Here is a 23260-nt window from a genome sequence, read left to right as displayed (position 1 = left end):
TTCCCTGTGCGCGTGCTGTAGGTTGGTTTCTCAATCAGTGATCAAATTTAGTCCTGGACGAAGGACGTTATCCAGCAGCTAAAACAATAACACGCTGTCCTTAGTGGAGGTCCTGCATTTTTCCTGCTTCAAAATGGGCATCCGTCACATTTTGAAGCAGGCTTTTACTGATATGTTTCGGAAAGCGTTGAGCCTTGCGCCTGCGCGGATATATGCTTTATGATTGGACGAGCCAGAGGCCAATACTAAGAGAACATGTGAATCTGACCAATCACCGACCACGAAATAAGACAAACAACACCACGGGAGCCAATCTCCGCCATACACCGCGAAGCAGCATGGCAGAGAGGCGTGTCTTCTGTCAGAAGCGGGCGTTGTCACTTTAGCTCGTGGGCATTGCGGCCAATGGTTAACAAGTTTTTTACCAAGCAACCAATCATAGCACACGGGTGTGTAGTGGTGAAACTGGGTCCATTTTGGCTCCGCGCAGTGTTTTAACCAATGTGAATTAGAACCAAAATGGCTGAACCAGCTCCACAGTGGCAGCCGTTGACAACCCCTCTCGGTGATTGACGACGTGAATGCCCAATAGGAGCTCGAGTTGTCATGTCCAGTACCCAATCACATCGCAGCACACAGAAGCTTTGTGGTGAAGTACAGTAGTTAGCTGTCGTCCAGATCAACAAGCCACTATTTTGGAAGCAGTTTGATAAACACTCACTGTTCCTCAGTTGATGTCAGTCGCTATCTGCGTTTCCAGCGAGACGTATCACGCGTGATCAGCGAAAAACCAGCACAAAACTAGCCAGCCACATAGCCCCGAGCCGATAAGGTTGGATGACATCGTCGGTTGAACTTTATGACAACTAGCTCGTTTTTCCTTATCCATTTCACACCAGGCAAGTCTGTGACAACTGAGCAAGCCAACGTCTTTTTTTTTGATTGGCTGAATTTTACAATATACAACCGAGCTAGCAACAACTTCATTGTAAATTTGGCAACTTGTCACGAGCGCTAGCGTTAGCCAACTTGTTTTTTTCTTTGCCAAACAGAACAACACTCGGCTATTTTTTTAATGTCAAGCAACACTTCGTTTTATTTTTGCCTTTTTTCTCGAAGAACTACATAGAAAAGCAACGACATTCAGCAGTTTGCTTAATAAAGAGGGCAAAGCAACCTTAGCTTTTGAAGTGTGTTAGCGTCAAGCCTCGAACAGCCAGCTAACACCAAACCCTCAACGTTACCTGAACCATTTTAACAATCACTAAGCAAGAGGCTCGTGCGGTTTTTTAACTGACTGGTGCTGCATTCAGGACCTTTAACTTTTAAACAGCCCGTCTGACACACTGCAGGAGAAACTCTGTAGCTTTACCTCTCGCTTTTTTTTAAAGAACAGCTGACAGAACAACACGCCACCTGAGTGTTAGCAGGAGACCAGTGGTAGGAGCTGGGGCAGGTTGTGTACAACCACGGATTCCCTCATCGGATTGTTATATTATCAGTGTTATTGTTGAAAATGGCGGCGATCGGAATGGTGCAGATGTTGATCGAAGCAGCCGAGTACCTTGAGCGCAGGGAACGAGGTAAAGTGTATTGTTTTCTACGGTCTGCTTTATTCATGACAAAATACATGACACCCCTCCCCCCTAAATCACGCTAATTCATGCACCTGTCATTTAAAGGTTGTTTTAAATCTTGTTGCTGCCCTTTATTTTTTTTACATAAAGTAAACGGGCCATGCATTGAATACAGTAACGTTGTCGGACACAACAATACAGCAGAATGCATCGCCTACACAAAATCATCAATATTTTTATTCATACATTTTTTGATGTTCTGCGAATGTGCATAAACACACGTGCATCTGCCTCTCTGGTAAAGAATGAATGCATATGTGGCAGATGCAGTGGATGTGCAGGGAGACATTGTTTTCATGGAGGCCCCTCCTTTCCCTCTGTTGTGGTTTGCTAGTGGGGTTTATTTCAGTTCAAGATGACATCATTGTCCAGGCTGAGGGGAGAAAATACTGTATAAAGACACTGCAGGAAATCCATCCATTGCATGCCTGCACCTCAGCAGGAGACATTGCTACTAAATACCATAAGGCTCAAGATTAAATGTGGCAGATTTTGCAGTCTTTCTATTTTTGGTTTGGCTTCCCCTCAATGTGGCTGTATCTTGCATTGCCAGATATCTGGACATGTGACCACTATGTTGTTTATTTGCTTGCAGAAGCCGAACATGGGTATGCCTCCATGCCACCCTTCATCAGCAGCCGAGAGAGGGAGAGCTTGAAAAGGAAAAGCAAAAGCAAGAAAAACACGAGTAGCAGGTAAAGGCATATCAGCTCCCTATGCCATTTTTCAGCTCTGCAACAAGGCACTTACAGTTCCCCCTCTTCAAGTGTGTCCCCACTGAGTGCAGCAGGATTAATCCATGTTTGCTGGATTGGGTTTTGTTTTTTACAAATCACACTTCTGCATTTGCCGTCTGTGGTGAAAGCATCATACGTCAGCACAGTCAACCACATTTTATTGTTTCACTTTTTTGATGCTGCAATATGTCAAACCAGAGTAATATGAGATTCAGCTCACTACCACTGCCAATTTGTCCCCGACGCTACTGAAAAGGTCCTCTGATATTAGAAGCAGGGGCTGCATGTGTATGTGCAAGTCTGTTGGGTTAAGGCCCTGTTTTGACTTCCCCTTGTCTTCCTCAAAGCGTGTGACTGACAGCAGCAAACATCAGTCTGGCTTAAATCGAATGGCCACTGTGTAAGGCAAACTGGGTCAGTCAAGGTGACTGCAGAAGACATTTCAGTGAGGGCGCATGTCCTGTCAGCTCCAGTCAATGGACACTACTGCACACACATAGAATTCTAGAGATCAATCATATTGGGACAGATTTATGTTGCATCCACACCCCACATATCGACGTGCGCTCCATGATTAGATTGCAGTTTGGATTTCATGCACTTGTGACATTTTGTTTGTGATACTTGTTTGAATGTAAAGCTCCTAAATGTATTGATATTTCCGTGGAGAGGATGAAAAAGCTCCATGATGTACGGCAGAACTGAAAGAACCATATTCTATATGACTTGAAAGATTTGTTTATATCAGCCTGTATTTATGCATTTATGCACATATGCACATTAGATGTAGTGAATGGAAACACAAGGGGGGGAAACAGCTAATTAGTGCAAAAACAAATGCAATGCTAGCATATTGCTGCCACCCACCCGTAGCATGCCTCCTTTTCATCAGAGATTGAAAGGGCAACTGACTAAAACACTGCCTGGTGCATAGAGAGAGGCAATTGATTGATTTATATACGTTAAATGCCATGATGTACCAGAGTTACGGAAGGGAGGAGTGGCAGGTCACATGATGCAAGTTAACCTGTTTGGCTGGTTATGCTAGCCATAAAGGGAAACTCATCCAGCTTCCGTTACTATTAACATCTATTAAGATGACACTTTCATACAGAAATTGCATTCAAAAATGTGGGTACAACCCAAAATGTGCAAGAATCATGCAAGTACATCAACTCAGTCAAATATGCCGATCTACATCAAGTCCAACAGCTTGAAGCACCCACTGGAAACAAATGCAGAGCACATGAGGTGAAGCATGTAAATAGGTTTATATATAGGCCCCTTACCTTGTGTGATCCAATGTTTATCCAGCTTTGATAGCTGCAAACATGTTTGCAATTTTCTCTGGCAGGCGTGGAGAGGTGAGGAAGAATGTAAACTTTTCTCCCAATCTGTCATTTTTGATTCTTGGCACAACTGCTTCCATCACTATATGTCCAAAAAAGGGCAACACCAATAGATATACGAGGAGAGACTGCTTGAACATGTGCGCTCTTATCCCCATTTGAACCACTATCATGTCCTGCCACGTTCTATGATGGAAGACCTTTAGACGTTGTTGTATAAACTTATTTGTATGAAGAATGCCTCCACTTAAAGTGTCCTTTGGATGGGTAAACACCGTGTTCAGTATCCAATGTACAGAGCACATGATGTGCAGTATGCAAATATGTTTATGTATAGGCTCGTTACCTCTCATAACCCAATGTACTATATCAAGCTGTAGCCTTTTATCTGCAGATCTAAAGTTACGAGGCTGATATACAAAAAGGTCAGAGTATTCCCTACAATCATACTGGTTAATTAATTAGTTATTTTTTCAAATTAAAGGGAAGGTTCATCTCAAAATCTAATCTACATCTGTTAAGTAAAAATCAAAAAGTTCCTGCATGAAACTCACAACCTCACAACAAAGTCTGTGGATTATCTTGAGGAACTGGTTTATGATTTCTGGAAGGAGAGATTGCTATTAAGACGTTCAAATGTATTCTTTCAGCACTTTTAGCACCACAAGCTAAGAACTATCTAGTTCCATTATATTGGAGAGAAGGCAGACATCTCTACAGCGGATATCTCCAACACTTGGCAACTCACACCAAAACAATCTAGACTAATAAATAGCACTACAGGTAAGAGGTAAAATATAAGTTTTGATTCTGGGGTGAACTGTCCCTTGAAGTGTTAAGTCTATACAATTTTTAAGAACATAGGGAACACATTTCTGCCCTGCTAAAAGTTCCTCTGCCGCTTCATCAGAATTTGTCTGGCGTTTCCTTTGGCTTAGTCGTAAGTGAAAAAGATTAGCCGTCATTTCCGTGCAAGTGTTTGTGCGCTGCCTAGGAAGTAATTGTTACTATTGCATTAAATTCCCAGAATCCAAAGTGATGTCTTCAAATGTCTTGTTTTGTCTGACCAGTAGTCCAAAACCTAAAGACACGAACATGATATAGAAAAGCATCAAATCCTCACATTGGAGAAGCTGTCGATTTGACTAATCGTTTAATTGGCTAATCGTTTCAGCGCTAGTTGACTGCTAAAATACCTGCAGATACCTTAGTAGTGCACTTGATTAACAGGAAGACATTTTTTACCACAACAAACCAAGAGAAGCTTGGATTACAGCACACACACAGATAGCGTGACTTGATTCTCTGCTGAGGACACCATTACTCCACTATACCTCTCCATAGCAGGTAGTGGTTTGTTGCTATGTTAACGCTCTGATTGTTGCACACAGAACCTTTCGAAGGAACTTGGTGTTACTCAAATATTTGCTTTAGCCTGTTGGCCAGGATTATGTCTGACGGGCTTGAAGACATTGTCGATGACAGTGACAAATCTGTAGTGTTCCTCTTTTGCCACCATGCACTAAAAGGAGCAGTATGTAGAGTGCTGCATAAACACAGCTGCTTCCAGCCCTGAACATGTCTTAACATGCTTAGATAGCACAACATTTTTAGACATGCCTAGTGAAGAAAATGTGGGACTAGCTTTGTATGTCAAGTAGACTGCGAGCTGCTACAGGTTTGTCCTCCAGCCATAAAGACTCTTAGCTTACCAGCGTTTACTTTTACAATTTTATTTGTTTAACTACAAGGTTATGTTAAGCTACAGAAGCTCCCGATGAGCATTTAATCAGCTATTACTCATTACTATTTAAGAGCAGACTTGTTATTAATAAGGGTTTCTGCTCAGTCTAGATGATTTGATATGGTCTGGGGTGATATTGGCTCCTGATCATTAATAGTCAGACCGGCACTGTGACTGAATGAATTCTCCTCTTGGGGGGGAAGGGTGGATTTCTGCCAGAGAACAGCGTATCATTAATTAATCAGTCATGATCAGTTATTTTGTTGCTGCTGAGACTTGGTAAAATGTAGGGCAGGCAGCCATGTATGTATGGTGAAGCCACTAGACCTAGTATGGACAAGCACTCCAGTTTCTGTTTTTTCCTCATGGTGTGGAAGTGTGAGCAGTGGGGGAGGGGAGTCACCATGTTTCTAGCGTGTATGTGTGCATGTGTGTCAGTAGTAGTGACTCCCCCCTCCCCCTCATTGCTCTCTCCCGCTTGTGTTTTCTCTCCCTCCTCACCTCCTCCACCCCTCTGTGTCTTTCCTGCTCTGTTCTCACTCTTGGCAGGCTGTGGAGAGCACCAGCTCCTCCATTACATAGATGGAGAGTCCTCCCCCACCCTGTACACACTAACACAAACACTGTGCAACTACAGTGCAGTATGGAAATCCTAGAATGATCTTGCCGTCCTCGTTGAGCAGGCAAATAGAGTCTTTCCGTGCTTACCATCCCGTGTTGTTGTTCAGGCTCATGGGCGAGGCTACAACATGGCTTCAGAAGGTAAAATGCAGATAAACGGTAGATTTACAAGGAAGAATCTTGTTGTAGACTGAGCTGAAGGAAACGTGCATGGGTGAATCATCTTGACACAACTCAATGAGCTAATACAATCTGTTAAACTGTCTCCATCAAGGATCCCTAAAGACATAATATCCCATGGACCCCAAGTAGTAAGATTTTGTCCAGGGAACTGAATGGGAAGATTGTAGGCTGAATCTAAGGTCTACACTGAAAGTGGAGTCATAAAACTGATAACATAGTCATTCATTTTCTTGACATTGGGCATTTTCGGACCAGAAGAACTTTTTCATAGTTCCAAGAACCCAACTTTTTGTTGTGTCCGCACTGTAAGAAGAAGGAACGATCATAGATTTTAGAAAGGTGTTTTAAGGGACTCTTTTAGCTCCTAAACAGAGTCGGTACTCTCCCAGCACAAGAGGAACCCTAAGTGATGGACGTGTACGGTAATTGGTTGAACATAGTCAATGCAGCACCAGCGACAGCCATTTTTAAAAACCTGTTATCCGAAAAAACAACACAAAGCACAAACAGCAGCTTGTAATAACAAAAAATGGAAGAAGACACAACTTAAAGGGATAGTGCACCCAAAAATGAAAATTCAGCCATTATCTAATCACCCATATGCCAATGGAGGCCCTGGTGAAGTTTTAGAGTCCTCACATCCCTTGCGGAGATCGGCGGGGATAGCGGCTAGCACACCTAATGGCAGACGGTGCCCCAGACAAACGTCCAAGAACGCAAAATTAAATCCACAAAGTATCTCCATACTGCTCATCCGTAGTGATCCAAGTGTGCTGCAGCCGCGACATAAAAAGTTGTTTTTCGAAAAACGTCATATGAACTCTGTTTTTAGTCTCACCGTAGCCTGTAGCTCTGACTGCTTCTTTGTGCTCCGCGCTCACGTGTGCACGCGACCAGCGAAAGCATGAGCTTTGCTCACCCATGTTTACATCACATGACACGTGCACCGCAGGGAGACAGCAGTAACCACAGAGCTAAAAGATAATTTGCACTACGGTCTTTTAGCAAAGGACAGCCCAACATGTCTGAAGACTTTGAAATTGAGGAGGAACAGCATTTCTTTGTTGAGCCGTATTTGTTTGAGCCCGAGTATACGGACGGAACTCAGGCTACTGGATGAAGCAGCCGCCGCAGCTCAAATGCAAAGCAATGCCAACGGATGAGGAAAGTCTTTGCTGCTCAGACTGGGAATTGGCGATGCCTGCTCTTGAGAATCTGGACATCAGTACTGACGAGACTGCTGCTCTTCGGAGACCGTGCTCTTGCATCACCGATCACCCTGAGCATGCACACGTGAACGCGGAGCACAGAGAAGCAGTCAGAGCTACAGGCTACAGTGAGGCTAAAAACAGAGTTCATATGGCATTTTTCAAAACAACTTTTTATGTCGGGGCTGCAGCACACTTGGATCACTACGGATGAGCATGTTGGAGATACTCTGTGGATTCAATTTTGTGTTCTTGGACGTTAGTCTGGGGCACCGTCTGCCATTCGGTGTGCTAGCTGCTCCCCCCGCCGATCTCCGCAAGGGATGTGAGGACTCTAAAACTTCACCAGGGCCTCCATCGGCATATGGGTGAGTAGATAATGGCTGAATTTTCATTTTTGGGTGCACTATCCCTTTAACTGACTGACAGTGAAGTCCACTGAGCATATATGTGATGGTGGACGCCAGGTTATGTCACTTCAGCATTCCTATTAGTGATGCCAATGCAAACAGAAAAAAAGCCTCTGAAGGTACACAGTTCTCGGCGGAGCTTGCTAACGGGCACTTCCTCTCAGGGAGTTCCCAGAAGTTTTTGGTCTAAAAACACCTATTGCTCTGACCAATCAGCACCCACTGACAAATCCAGCCCATCACCTTCATTTTCATTTGACAGAAGCTGCAGTAGAAGCTGCCCAGAGCTGTTTTTACTGAAATTTAGGCGGTGTTACTTCTGCAAGTTGACTTCCAAGGACTCGGATATCTGGAACCAGGCTAACTTTGGGTTTCATACAACTTTGGTTTTACTTTTGTCATTTCAGGCATAATTCATCATTAATATCTACTTTGTACCCATCAAGTGAATTGTCAAAATTTGGGAATGCAGTGACATTGCTTAAAGAAGTTGGACAGGACAATATTAGAAATAAGCATAGTCAAATATTTTTGTTCTTTGGAGGAAAAATGAAGGCAAACTGCTACATTTATATCCGAACATCCATTGTAAGCATTCATCACAGTTCACAGATCCACCTCCTGATTCAACTTTAACCTACCCTACTTTGTGTATTTGTACATAGACACACTTATCCTGTGGTTTTGAGGAATTACAAGCAGCATTTCAGGTGTGCTACTTTCAGTTTTGCCTTCAAGCAAAATTTGTTAGATAATCTGACTACACTGTCGGCTTCTTTACAACCTGTCTGATCGTGTGACTGCTTGTGTGTTTTGCTGCCTCAGATTCAGATGTCGCCATGTTCCCAGATATGATATATGTTATCAGAAGTGATAGAAATGATGAAAACTATTGAAATAAGACCAAATTAAGCCCCCCACTGCATATCCTTTTAAAGATCCAGTATCACTTGATCTATATTATTTATTTATTATCTAATTTATTCTTGATTGAATAAATAGAAGAGGGCCATTAATTACTATACATAATATACATATAATAACTTTTGTTAATGTCAACATGTGACCAAAAGTTATTTTAGTAGGCTACAGGTAACCAGAGAGATTCTTTCTATTATAAAGGACGTTTGTGAGGTGAACTAATGAAAGTGGCAGCTGGATCTCAACATATAGCAGTCACCTTTATACATAGGCCAGGAAGGTATATTAGTTAGACCATAGGTGTAGAATTTCTGTGGGGATGCAGGGGGAACGTCCCCCTCAATATTTATAACCTTTTCGTGTGTCTCCCCCAATAAAAACATAACAGTAGCAGTTTTATTTTGACAACATTAAAGACATTTACACCATATATTGATGCAGAAAAGGCCCAAATTGTTGCATAACAATGTACCAGAATGCAGGAAATGAAATGTTGGATGCTTAAAATTTACTGGCGCAAGTCAATGTGATCCCAGTGCCTTTTTGATTGACTAGAGATCCAGTGTAAGCTGCTGATATAGAATTAGATCAATCCATACAGTATTCCACAGTGATCACATTAAAGAAGAAATCGTCATAACATAATATTACTTCATATCAGCTGTACCCTGTCGCGTCATGGGTGTGTTAGGTGGAGAGGCAGAGAGTTATGGGGCCAGGGCAGGAGGTGGGAGGTGTTCCAGAGCCTGAAATCTATCCTGAATAAGTGGGATCATTTCCCTGCTAGCACTGTTATGTCACCAGCGGCTGTCTGCCCTGAACAGGAATGCACACTGGCTGGAGGGGGCCAAGTGATATAGAGCGCACCCAATGCTGAAACAAGATGACACCCCGCACCACACACACAGACATGACACCCATAGCTGTTGCGAGGTTGCAACTGAGGATCGTTAAAGAGAAGTATTTCTAAGCTTAGTCTTGACAGTAAGTTGTCAAACACGGAGGTGAATCAAGGTTTGTTTGAGCGAGTGAGAGTCTCCTGAGGATCTTGGCCATGGCGTGGCGACAGTGTCAAGTCCAGCAGAGCTTAAGGTGCAGAGGCTATTTTGGGACCTGGGGTGGGGGGATCGGGAGGTCAGGTGGAGGTACAGTAGATGAGAGTTCAGCAAATGCTAAGGTGATATTAACCCTCTGCCCCCACCCCCCACCCCTCACCCCACAACCACCACCCGCTGACCCCCTTTCGCACAGGTCAGGTCAGTCCAGCCCATTCATTCGCAAAAACTACACATAACCTCGTTTCTGCATCCTCTCCGTCTGTTTGTGTGTCCCCACGTCTTTCCCTGTGTGTGTGTGCTGCCTTAACACTGCAATGCAGGAGTCATGCTGGCCACTAGCACACCTCCATCTCTCCGTTTACCTTCAGCACTGTGTCTTATCCCACCCCCACCTTTCATTACTACTTGCACGGTGGATAATCAGGCAATATGAAGGGGCATAGTCCCTGGCTTCTGTTTCTAGTTACTGTTACTATGTTTACCCCCGGCCTCTTCATCACGTATCTTAAAAAAGCACAAGTATCCTCCGTAGAACAAGCCTCGGGCGTTGGAATATCCAGCCTGTTCTTCCATTTTTCCGAGAATCTCATTTTGTCAGCCGTTCTGACTGCTCATAAACTCCCACACAGCCTTTTCTCTCTCTCTCTCACTCCCCTGCAGTAAGGCCTCGGACTGCATTGATGGCACACAGAGAGGAAACCTTGCCCTGTTTAAGCAGTGGCCCTGTTATTATGTGTGGTTTCTGATATGTGTTTTATCTCCACAGGTCTTCGCATAATGAAATGGAAAAGAACAGGTATGTAAAAATGTCTCGTGTGTGTGTGTGTGTGTGTGTGTGTGTGTGTGTGTGTGTGTGTGTGTGTGTGTGTGTGTGTGTGTGTGTGTGAATTGTTGCCATTCCTCTGTCACCATGGAAAGTGCCTGTAAATTATGGGTTGCAGATGGAGGGCACTTTTGCATCTATTAAGAATCACTGTTGAGTGTGGATGATGATTTTTATCCAGTATTAAAATTAAAAGAGAAAATTAAAAATATATAACTCTTATTTTAGTACTCAGGAACAGGCCAGAAATTAATGTTAAAGAGAAACAGAAAACTGAAAAAATGTCAGTTGGATATTGAAATGACAAATGGGAATTTCAAAAATTGCAGTTTTCACTGAAATGGAATGCTTAAATTAACTGCTCGAATTCTAAAGCTTAAATGACAATGTCTTATTGAAAAGGAAAATAAAAAAATTTGAAATAGAAAATGAATTATTAAGACATAAACTTATCTTTTTTGTTTTCCTCCCTCCCTTTTGCATTTGCCATTTTCTATTTTCAGTTAGGCTTTTTGTTGTTTATCATTTTCAGGAATTGATTCCAGGATTTTGAATTTTGCTTTCCATTTTCAATTTGGCATTTTACAATAACAATAAAGTATTTTCCATTCAGCGTTTTTAATTTTGGGTAAAAGTATCTTCCATAACTAAATGATGTTGTGCAATTAAATGAGACAAATGTAGAGAGCTTCTCGAACATTAAAAATGTGAGTGCTGAATAACAGATTTGATATTAATCAGGCATACTCTAAACAATACATTTACAGTGTTTGAATTTTTCATGTTTTACATGCACCCAGTCTCTAAAACTGCAGCTCATATCATCATACAGATCTTAATCTTTATAAAACCTGTAGTTTTCACCCCTTCTGAAACTGGCGAGACAAATGAGATATTGTGGTTGTATCAGGTGACTCAGTGTGCCTCTGTGTGCCTTCGAGCAGCTGGCCATGTTTCAACAACCTAAAACTGGGCTGTCTCAACAAAACTTTGTAGAGCTGGTAAATGTGTGCTTCTCTGTTTTGGACTGTGTGAGTCCATCAGTCTGGTATAACTTTTCCAATCAGGTATTTAATGAAAAAGACAGTAATGAGTGAGATGTCTTGACAACTGCTGGATGAATTGCCATGACATTTTTACACACACATTCATTGTCACGGGAGGACAGATTGTTGTCACTTCGATGATCCCTTGACTTTTCCTCTAGCACTATCATTATTTTAATTTGCCCAATACTTGGGGGACATTCCTTTACATTCCCTCAGTCTCAGCTGCACTTTGTTTATTGCTAATTAACAAATGTTAGCATGCTTAAAAGCTCACCTAAGGAGGTGAATATGATAAACTTTATACTTGCTTAATGTCACCATGTTAGCTTCGACATCTTGAGCTTGCCAAAGCACTTCAGTGGCAAATTATTACAGCCTCTCAGAGCTGCTAACATGACCGTAGACTGTGACTCCTGCTATGAAACACTAAATTAATACTTTTATTATAATACATTTTGGCAAAAAATAATTTCCCAGTTGTAACACCAGGCTGTAAGGTTGTAATGAATCCCCCCCTAAAAATCAAACTGCTGTTATTTTTCAGCAGTTTCACAGGCAGCGATTTTAGGCCACGAAATTAGCCTTTTATTTATTAATAATTTTATTTTTTGGTCTCCGTCACTCTCAGTGCTTCCATCCCGCCTGTGCTAGTTGATCCAAACCAGCAGCTCAGTGGACAGCCTGAATAATATATGGCACTGAGGCCTGTGCCTGGGATTTAGCCCTCTGCATGTGTGTGCATGAGCGTGTGTGTGTGTGTGTGTGTGTGTGTGTGTGTGTGTGTGTGTGTGTGTGTGTGTGTGTGTGTGTGTGGAGACACCTCATGCCCAGCTGTAAGTCAAAATTACGGCCACAGCCTGTCGTATTACACTTGAGAACATTCATAGCCTTTAGCCAGTTTCTCCCACCAGTAGCATGATGATAGAAAGCCATCATGGGCAGATAGTAAATTACTCATGTCGACCCACTGCTAGCAAAGCCAGTGGAGTGCAATGAGACCCATCCCCCCTTCTTCCAGCAATATTGGCTCAGCGAAATCTCCATACACACACATTCAAAGTCCCCTCCCCTTTGTCAGTCCACACAGAAACAAGAGCGTGTGAGTAGGTGTGCGCATGTTTACGTCCACGTAACATAACTCCAGCCACCACCACCACACCTTTTTTTTAACATGCAAGTTCATCCCAGCTGGTCACAGGCAGTTACTGCTGGGGGTCAGAGGGCGAGACCAAAGACAGTGGGGAGATTTATTGCTGGTCAGGCAAAGAGCATCGCACAGGCCTTGTTGTAGTTTTTAGTTTGATGGAGGTATAGTTTTTGCAAGACTGCTGCAAGGCACGACATGGTTGCAACTGTTTTATGAAACCAGTTGGACTTGCCAGTTGTGTGCACTTAAAAAGAGGACAAGTGCAAAATTAGGGCAGAGACATATAGTTTCTGGCCTTAGGCTGATAACACACAGGCCTATAGCTCTATACGTACTCACCTATTGACACACTGCACTAAAGCCACACTGAACCAGAATAACCTGTTGCTGAAATAGTGCTGTGCGTTCTAGCCACGCCTCAAGTGTTTTTCTCTCACTCAGACATCATGTGACTTGTGCTGTTTCATGAGTGTCTGCTGCTCAGTCAGTGTTCTTAAACGAATATTAGCCAGCCCTGCTGATTATGTCAGAACAACACAGCCCAGGGCATTTTGCATTCCATGTTATGTAATGACAATTTGCATGCCCTTTGGACTGAGTCAGCTGAGAAACAGGCACTCGGTTTCAGCAAATGAACACTGCTTTGTATGTGCATGCGTGGGCTTCACTTGCAGTGTGTGTGTGTTTTTAAAAGGGCATGGGGTGAGAATGTATCCGTGTGTGTGTCCTGTGCCCACAGTCAAATCAGTCTCACCCTCTCTCCATGTGTCCGGTTTTGAATAAACTCTTTCCGGCAGTGACGCTCGCAGCAGGATTACCTGCAGCAGACAATAAATGAATAGCTCATCCAGCCGGCCCTCAGCTGCCAAAAAAACATTTTTACACTCGCTCTCTGGAGGAGTGTGACGTACACACACCCACTCGCTCAGGCACACACAGGCATACAGACACGTTCACACTCCACTGAGGCTGGAGCTGGAGGTGTGTGTTGTGTAACAGCGGGGTCAAGTGGTCGCAAACACACACCAGACCATAGCAACTGCCAAGGCTGAGCGGCTGCAGGAGGAAATGGAGTGGAGATGAGAAATGTAAATGTGAACTGTGTTAAAGGACAGGTGACATTAATAGTATGTTCAGATCTGAACATATGTCCCAGACGATCTTTGGAATTCAGCAACATTATTAAGTGATGTCACAATGCTGAAGAAACACTCAGGAGAGGTCACTTCATATAGAACTACATGTGCTAACCTTTACTCAACCACCTGTTATGAATGAGTAACTCTAGTATTTGTATCAAAAAGCACAGGGACTGTAACACATACATGCTAACATGCATGCAACCAACTAAGTTTTGAGCATTAGCACGCTAACATTTACTAGTTAGTACTAAACTCAAAATACAAGTACCACAAACTCAAAGTAGCAGTCCATTCAGTAGCTGTTGAGACATTTCAGTCTGGACCAGAGTGGTGGACTGACAGACACACAAACATTGCCATCCTCAGAGCCAAGCACTAACTTGTGGGAATTTCTGCAAATGAAGGATCACAAACAAAGAGTTTTTGATAACACACGCACATGCGGGCACAATCAACCGTCACCATAGTTTTAGACACAGAGAGAGCAACTTCTTCTCATTGTAGGTTCTTGTACATTTCTGTGACAATAACTTTCTCAACCAACGCAAGCAGTCTGCAGCTGCGTCCTTGTTGCTTGTGCTGCTACATCCTTGATGCACAGAGTAATGTTTTTCCTGATAAGCCACAAGACCGCTTCCCTTACTTGTTAAACACTTAACGCCTGCTTAATGAAACAGTGTGGCAGTGTGCAAAGAAAATTAGGTCACTCAAAGGTTAAGGCGGTGTATGGCTGTAGTTCTCTGTAGTTTTAAGCACAACTGGCATGACTAAAAACATGTATGTATTCCTCAAAGTAAGACACTGACAAAGGCATTTATTTGATATGTTATTGTGACCAGTTTCATTCAAATGATTTTCATCCCTAAATAAGGCTCAGTTACAAATCACATTTGACCAAAAAAAATTCAAGATCTATCTACTAGTTGTTGTTTTTTCTGGAGCTTTCAACCACATCTCATTGTCTGCATGAGCAGATGGAGTCATAATGAGACGGCTCAGTTGTGTGACTTAAGCTCCGTACTTTGGTCAAGAGATACAATTGAGCAAAGTCTTTCCAGCGATGAAGACCATGAGGTGAGTTTAAAATCTCCAGTAAAAAAAGTTAGGAAATGGACCTTGAGGTTTTTTTTTTTTTGGTCAAACTATTGTTTCCTGGGTCAAAAATGAAATTTCATACTTAACAAATCACATGCATGTTTTGTGTTTTCCTGAAGTAAAAAAAGCTCATTATGTCTGACTGTTTCTTCTTCTCTGCTTCTGTTTTTGTCTTCAGACGGGCACATCTACGGCTGTGTCTAGAGCGCTTGAAATCCCTCGTTCCCTTAGGACCAGATGCGAACAGGCACACAACCCTCAGCCTGCTGATGAAGGCCAAAGATCATATCAAGGTGCGTTTATGTGTGTGTTTGGTTCTCACCTAATCAGTGCGATTGTGTATTTTAGTGACCGCAAAGCCACCTAGGGAACGCACACACAGAGCAACAGTTTAAAAGACAGTTGTTGTTTTTTTAAAGAGGCCTTCTTACTAAGTGATCATATCCTTATGTTGGTGTCAGAGATGCTCCTATATATTATAGATAAGGCTGCCAAATTCTGAGAAAGGTGTAACATCCTTTTCTAAGACTACCTGTGATCTTGTCAAGAGGGATACAGCCATTCATTTCCAAATACCAGCTATACATTTTCTGACCACACATAAAGCTGTTTCCATTAAGCAACAGAGCAAGAGCAACATTTTTGAGAACTTCTCCTAAAGTTTTGTGTTTCTTCTCTTCCCACCCTGCAGCGGTTGGAGGAGAGCGATAGGAGAGCTCAGCACACTGTGGAGCAGCTACAGCGGGAGCAGAGACACCTGAGGAGGCGTCTGGAGCAGCTGGGGGTGGAGAGGATCCGCATGGACAGCACCGGCTCCACTGTGTCCGACAAGTCTGACTCTGACCAAGGTACACATACATAAGACACCCATCAAATAGTTGAAGGAGCGGGTGAAAGCAAGACCAGAATTAACCCTCTGGTAAATGATATAAAGACTGATACAGCATGATATCATATTGTGGTGGGAAGCTGATATTAAGTATACAGCATAAAGTAAAACCCAGGGTCTTTGTAACAGAGATTTGCTGTAGGTGCAAGTAGTAGCCTGCAGTGTCATAAACACATACATACAGATCAAATATATACATAAACAGCAGCATCTGCCTACTGTCTGTGGTTTACCAGCACAGGTGGCAGAGATTGTACGTCACCACTCAGGAAAGATTTAAGTGCTAACATCAGCTTTTAAACAACCTTGAGAAAAACTTGAATAGATAAATGATAAAATTGATTTATTATTCAACCCTATAACAATGTTATCTTTGTGCTCCAACAGAGGACCTGGATGTGGATGTGGAGGGGACAGACTACCTGCTGGGTGACCTGGAGTGGAGCACCAGCAGTGTGAGCGACTCAGGGGACGAGCGAGGCAGCCTGCGCAGCAGCTGCAGCGACGAGGGCTACTCCAGCGCCAGCGTGCTGCGCCTGCAGGACACTCAGGAGATGGTCAAGCAGCTGGGCTGCAGCCTATAGACAGCACTGGTCACTTTCCCAACTCCCACCTCCTCCCCTCAGCCAATCCCGTCCCAAGATTGTCTCACCACTCCCTAATCCCATTCAGACCTCACCCCCTTCCCTTTACCTCCCTCCCTCCCTCCCTCCCTACCAGGACTGACCAAGTCTGAGGCCTCTCCTCCAGCCAGGCCTCTGCGGACTTCCTGTCCCCACGACGACTTCCATCCAGACTGCAACACCTCTGAGACACCCGCTCACATCCAGCCCATCATCAGCGGTCAGTCTTTAGGGTGTCACCCACTCTGCTCTGCACCAATCAAATGAGTGGGATTTTAAAGACACTCCACCCCCTCCGTCTCTCCGTCCATTCATCCCAAACACAACTTGCAGCCAGAGAATGTTACCACACAATATCCCACTGCCTCTTTTTCTATGCCTCAAGAGCCATGGGAAGCACTTATGAGATTTCACCCTTACTTCACACATACTTAGACACACAGACACAGACACATACACGTGCATACATACACACAGACACAGACACACACACACACACACACCCCTCCATCGCTCCTAGTTGTCCATTGAGACAGAGTCCTCCCAAAGGTGTGACACTGACATGATGTGGGGCTTTTTTTCTGCCCTGCTCACCAGTCAAACAACTGTGCATGGTATTTTGCACTTACAGTTGCTTTTGTAAACAAAACTGTTTCATCTTTTTCAAATGCTGTCTCTTAAAAACGTACAGCCCCCCCCTCCCCCTCCACTACAGCAGGTGCAGTAATGTTACAAGATGAAGTAAGTGTTTGAAAAACATGCCAGTGGTCTGCAGAATTTGGGGACACTAAAGTAGACTGTGTGTGGTGTTAAACAGTCGGGCCGACAGCAATACGTCCCTTAGTACCCAGGCATTGGCAGGCTCGTTACTACCCTGTAATTTTCTGTCCACACCTGCCATTAAGAGGAAAAGTTACACAAAAAAATGACAAAAAAAATTGTGCAGCATGAGATTGTGAAGGGGCTGGGGGATATGGAAGGGTTTTTGGGTTGGGTTTGATGTTTTTCTGCCTCTCTCTGATGACTGTGGCGTTTTTACAGCATCCTTTTATCATAATGTGTGTATGTCACGTCTGAGCCTGGAGACGACAGGGGTCATTAGCAGGTTTGGAAACTTTTAACACCAGCCACCAGGCCGAATGCTGGTATATCTTGGCAGGTGCTGGTACATTTTTTTGTACACTGCTTCTTCACTGCCCCGCTCACCAGGTATTAATAGGAAGGGGAAAGCCTATCTACTGAGAGCAGTCGAGAGACTGGAGCACATTCCATTATGTAGAGAGGACAGGCAGGTAAGATTGAGAGCATTATTTTTTGTGTGGAGTGGATGTTACTGCCAATTATTTATGAAGGGAGAGTTCAGTTTGAGATGAGCCGCGTCACCCTAAAACAGAAGGACTGGCTTTGACAATTCAGTGGGAACGTGCTGAAAGATGCCTGAATGTTTCTCTTGGTTTGCATATGAAAGCGCTAAAATGTTAAAACCACAGATTTTCTCTCCTTTGCCTTGCCTTCATAGCTATTTATTGTTTCTGAAAACACCTTTTAATGTAAATAGTTTACAGAAAGATCTCTATGTCTATCAACAAATGTATTTATTAGATATACTAAATATATAGATGAATATATAGAAATATATTTAATTAGTCATAGCCTCTGTTCTTCTTGTGGGGTTTATTGAGAGTTTCCTATGTGTAGTTTGTTTGCACAGCCTAGTCAATCCATAGAGTATTTAGAAATGTCTCTTGTGCCTCGAGGCTTTTGTGTCTGTTCAGAATTCGGCACGGTGCTCCTAGAAAAAATTCAATGTTTTCTTTGTGATCGATCATAATAATTATAATTATTAGCTGTTTCAAAGCTATCTTGCCCCTTGACAGGGGAATAAAAGGACAAAAAAATCTGAATAATTGATAAAAAATTAAAAAGTACAAAAGTGAGAGGAGCTAGCGGCCAGGTCGAGGGTTGGTGGTGTTTCCTCTAGCAAAGCTGTGTTGCCTGTTCGCCCATCTCCGTGCCTCAAACAAAATGGCTGCTCCGCCTTGTGAGAATTCAGCGCTTTGTTTGGTTCAAAATCACCACGGGGCAGGGAGAGGATCACAGCTTTTCTTTTTATTTTTTATTTTTGAATGTAGATGGTCCTCAACTGTGCAGGGTAGCAGCACAGCGCCAGAGGAATCTCCCCGCTCCTGCATCCAGCACTTGTTAATCTCAGTTAAAGCATGAAGATGAACCAGAAAAATATAGATAATAGGATTGTTTAGTGTTTGAGTGTGGAATGCTGCTTCTTTTTTTGTCAAATTAAAACCTTTTCAAACGGAGAGGAACTGTGTAGAAACGTTTAAAAGGGGGACTAAAGGGGAAATGTAGTGAGAACTAGGTGTGAGTGGGCAGTTGTGTTCACTGAAATGCCATCTGTCGGTGTGTGCACGTGTATACAGTATGTGAGCGTGTGTGTGTTTATTTCGTCACTGTCTTCAGAGAGAAATTTTCGGGGGGGTAGAGGGTGGGTGGTTTAAAAAGAATTGTAAGGCTGTTGCTGTTCTGGTTTTCTGTTACTAGTAAAATGCAAAAAAAGTCCACTTGACAAAGACTTCATGTATTAATCTAAGCATTAATGTCTGTTTATGGGAGTTTCCTGTTTCCTCCTTTTTTCCATCCATGGCCTGTTTTTCTGTCTTCCGCCAATCTACTTGTGTGTGTGTGTGTTTCCTGTATGTGTGAGTGTGACTCCCTCTTCCACATGCTGCGTTGGCATCCATGGTGCAGGCGAGGCAGGTGTGTGTGGTGGGGCAGCGTATGCGTCAACGATCACATGCAGCTACCGCTCCTCACCTCCACCCTCCCTCCCCTCTAAAAAAAGACCCTGGTGCTCTCAGCATCTGCCTTAAGAAGCAGGTGTGGAATCTCTCAAAGAACAAGACTACAGTCAGACCAGTTGTTTAAGCTACAGGTTTCAGCGTCAGGGGAAACTTTATGTTTATGTGTATATTTGATTTTTTTTGCACATTTTGTCCCTGCATACAAAGCGGCTGATAATGCCTTAAAACAGACAACAACCTAACAGAAGTATATGAGTGTATATGATATATCCACATGTATCACAAGGGCCATTCCTTTTCATTGTGACCGTCTCAGGCGTGGTGCTTTCATGCATTTCACACAACACACACACACACACACACACATGCACACACCACGTCATAGCTCCATGAACATCGTCGTCGCCTGCCTGCCTTTCTCCTCAGAAAGGTCAAATGTCTATTGAACAGTAACTCAAAGGAGGGCGTTTTGTGCACTTACTTTTTAAGAATTGGATAATTTGGTCACTGTCTTCTAAATAAATCACTTCAAATGTGGGGAAACAAAACCCTTTGGAAATGAAATGTGGAGCAGCAATTTGTATTTGCCATTGATATTAAAAGGAATAAAACATTTGAAACCCTTGTTTACCTACCTATCACCTTGTCACTGTCTTTATTCATGGCTCAAGCCTGCACGGTAATTATATTTCCAAAGCAAATGAAGGCTTTAACCGAGGAACCCAACCCACCAGTTTCTTACACAATGAATAAGCTTCATGGAGAGGTTGAACAGACAGTTATAAGGAGGGTTTTTGCACAGCAGATGAAAGAAAGCCTCCATGGGGGCTTGATCCTCAGAGTAATCTGCTGGCCAAATCCCAGGTTTGTATTATGACAGCCATCTGACTGCTGCTCAATAACCAACACACACATAGCCAGAGAAGGAGGAGAAGGATGGGGGATGAGCATCTTGAAAAGCATCCCGCAGCCCTTCTGGAGCTGTCTGGCTGCTGCGGGGGAGGAGAGCCATGGGAAAAGGCTTTTTTTTCCATCATGGGGAGCCCTGTAGCTCTTTGTTAGCTCCAATGCCATTTTGATATATTGTAGGTGTTGCTTTAGGACTGAGCACCAACAGGTAACATAGAGATAGTCACATGTTCCCAGTCCAGTCTGGATAAAGGTCCTCTCCATTTGCATCTACACCCAAATGCACCAGACTGACATTTGTAATCTATTGTTTCATTGTGACATAAACAAATACATCATTATTGGTCTTGATAAATAAGCCAGGCAGGGTTCCCAACTTTGATTTGATAAACACAGTATTATTTTTTCTCATATTCATAGTCTCCACCTAGGGGTCTGGTTCCACAAAGGGGTCACACAGTATATGTAAGGAATTGTGTGACTTACTGGACACTATCACCTCTTCTGGATGGGGTTGCGTCAGCTATTTGTAGCGAAATCCTTCCTCAGTTCTTTGTAATAACACTATTTTCAAACGAAATCTCATTGCACAAGAGGTAAACCGTAAGAAATGTCTCAGCTATTCCAGTGAGCACTTTAGTAACATATAGCTTGATTAGGAAACATCTGTAGCATCATCTGATAAAAAGTCAGAAAGTGTAGCGTAACTTCCAAAATATTACGTTGTTTTTTTTGGGTGGGGGGGACTCTACTCAACTTAACTAGTAATGCTTTCATCTGAACATGCTAACCTAGCCAATAATATTAATGGCATCCTCCCCAGCTGAGCTGTATAATGTTAGTTAGCTCAGTGGTGCTAGGTGAGTTAGCAGTGGGTGCAGGCTTCCTTCTGCGCAGTGATATGGTTGACGGGTGTAGTTCGGTGGAAAGAAAATAGTTCCCTCTTAAAACTGCTCGCAGCAAGGTCTGTGGATTATCTTGAGTAATCAGGTCATGATCTCTGGAAAGAAACATTGCTGTTGAGTTGTTCAAATGTATTTTTTGGCCCTTTGAGCACCACAAGCCTAGTTCCATTATACTAGAGAGAAGGCAGTCATCTCTATGGCTGATGTCTCCAACACTTGACAGCTCACACCAACACAATCTAGATTAACCAATAGCACTATAAGCAAGATGAAAAATATGTATTTTCGATTTTTAGGTGAACTGTCCCTTTAAAGTTTTAATAAGTAGGTTAAGTTTGAACTTCCAATCAGTTGGTGCAACAGGGTCCAGGCCTTAAAAAAATTACTGAAATAATTTATTTTCACTTTTAGTTGACTCACACACTTAAATAACTGCCCGTGATGAGTTGCTTCATTTTTAAGGCTACACAAGTAGACCTCTTAGCAGTCGAAAGATATCAACAGAGAGATAGTGGCCCTGTATTAACCATTGTTAAAAGCAGAGCTGTGTGTCCTCGCTGTATTCCTGTAGATAGAACAGTGTCGAGGTCACAGTGTGCGGTGGGGGAGGTACAGCAGGGTCAGGGCTGTCAAAGAAAGGTTTGAGACAGACTCAGCACAATGGCTGGGACAAGACAGTCTGTCAACTATAGTAGTGAGCACACTATGGACATGCTGAGACGATTTCCAATGTTGTGATGACCTGATGTCCTTTCCTGCTTTCCTTCAAGGCCACTGTGACTCATCTGTCAGAGAAGTTAATACCATCTATCTATCTATCTATCTATCTATCTATCTATCTATCTATCTATCTATCTATCTATCTATCTGTCTATCTGTATGTCTCAGTGTTGGACAGTAAATCCTTCCATCCTACTGTAAACCACTTAAAAGCTGTCCACCAAAAGACACACCTTACGTTTAATCTGCACATGAAACACGAGACAGACACCGCAATGCAGCTTAGCCCGAGCCAAGCACAACACACTCCAGCTGAGTGTATTGACATAACCTACCTGCTGGTGTGTGTGTGTGTATAGAAATGTTATTGACAGAGTTTTGTACGTAAGTGTGTTTGTTTGTGTCAGGGTCACAGGCCTATGGTGACCCACCTCGCCACGTCCTCACTTGTCAGATTAGTCAAATCCAGCAGTTTATCTGGGACCTGCACACCCAGCTTACTTTGACCCCAGCCTCCCAGGAGTGCCGTGACCAGTCACGCACACACACACAGGCGTGCATTTAGACACCTAATGCATGGAGCACACCCGCATGACACACACACGCTAAAGCATCACAATCAAACGGTAAATGACGTGGCCTTGGAAACAATGGAGTCCATAGTGATTCACCAATACACAGCCCATAATGACAGCCTCCACCCACTGACTCTGCCCACACTCATGACTGCTTGCTATTTGATTGTCAACATGTATTGAACAAATACACCAGGTGTCCTTTTTTAAATAATTGATCGTTTTTTAGTGTTTAATTTGACGTGTCATAACAGGAGAAGCACGGGTGGAATCAGAAACATAAATGATGATGTCATTCTTTTCAGGTAAGCCAGTCGTACCAGGGTTCTGGTGTCATGCATGCTCACTTGCTGGTATGGCTCACTGGGACATTTAATGGAGTTGAGTCATCATTACAGTTTATCTCAACTGCTTTGACACGATTCTCAAATAACAATGAATATTCTCAAAATAACATGTTCAAACCTTCAAACCACTGGACACTTTGAATTTCATGTTGAAGTTGCGCTCTTCAACATGTGTGAATTCTTCATTGTGTAACTTTGAAGAATTTATTTATTTTTTGGTAATGTCTGCTAAAATGGTAAATTGCCTGTCAGCTGAAACTTGAGCTTCACTAACAATGGGGAGTTTCTCACATCTTACATCAACCAATCACACATTCTGCCAAGTGTGGCCAAACATACTTATAGAGCT

General features: G+C 43.0%; 1 protein-coding gene across 1 annotated transcript; it reads left to right on the top strand.

Moving 5' to 3' along the window:
* Nucleotides 1-668: 668 nt before the first annotated feature.
* Nucleotides 669-20091, top strand: mxd1 (MAX dimerization protein 1). The gene is made up of 6 exons (XM_050050550.1): nucleotides 669-1583; nucleotides 2233-2332; nucleotides 10635-10664; nucleotides 15303-15417; nucleotides 15816-15972; nucleotides 16401-20091. Exons 1-6 carry the CDS (start codon nucleotides 1517-1519, stop codon nucleotides 16595-16597), a joined length of 666 nt encoding a protein of 221 aa, XP_049906507.1. The 5' UTR covers nucleotides 669-1516; the 3' UTR covers nucleotides 16598-20091.
* Nucleotides 20092-23260: the final 3169 nt, after the last annotated feature.

Source organism: Epinephelus moara, chromosome 8, assembly GCF_006386435.1.
Source record: "Epinephelus moara isolate mb chromosome 8, YSFRI_EMoa_1.0, whole genome shotgun sequence".
NCBI lineage: Eukaryota > Metazoa > Chordata > Actinopteri > Perciformes > Serranidae > Epinephelus > Epinephelus moara.
Note: the sequence above shows the minus strand (reverse complement) of the source record. Positions and strands in the feature narration are given on the sequence as shown.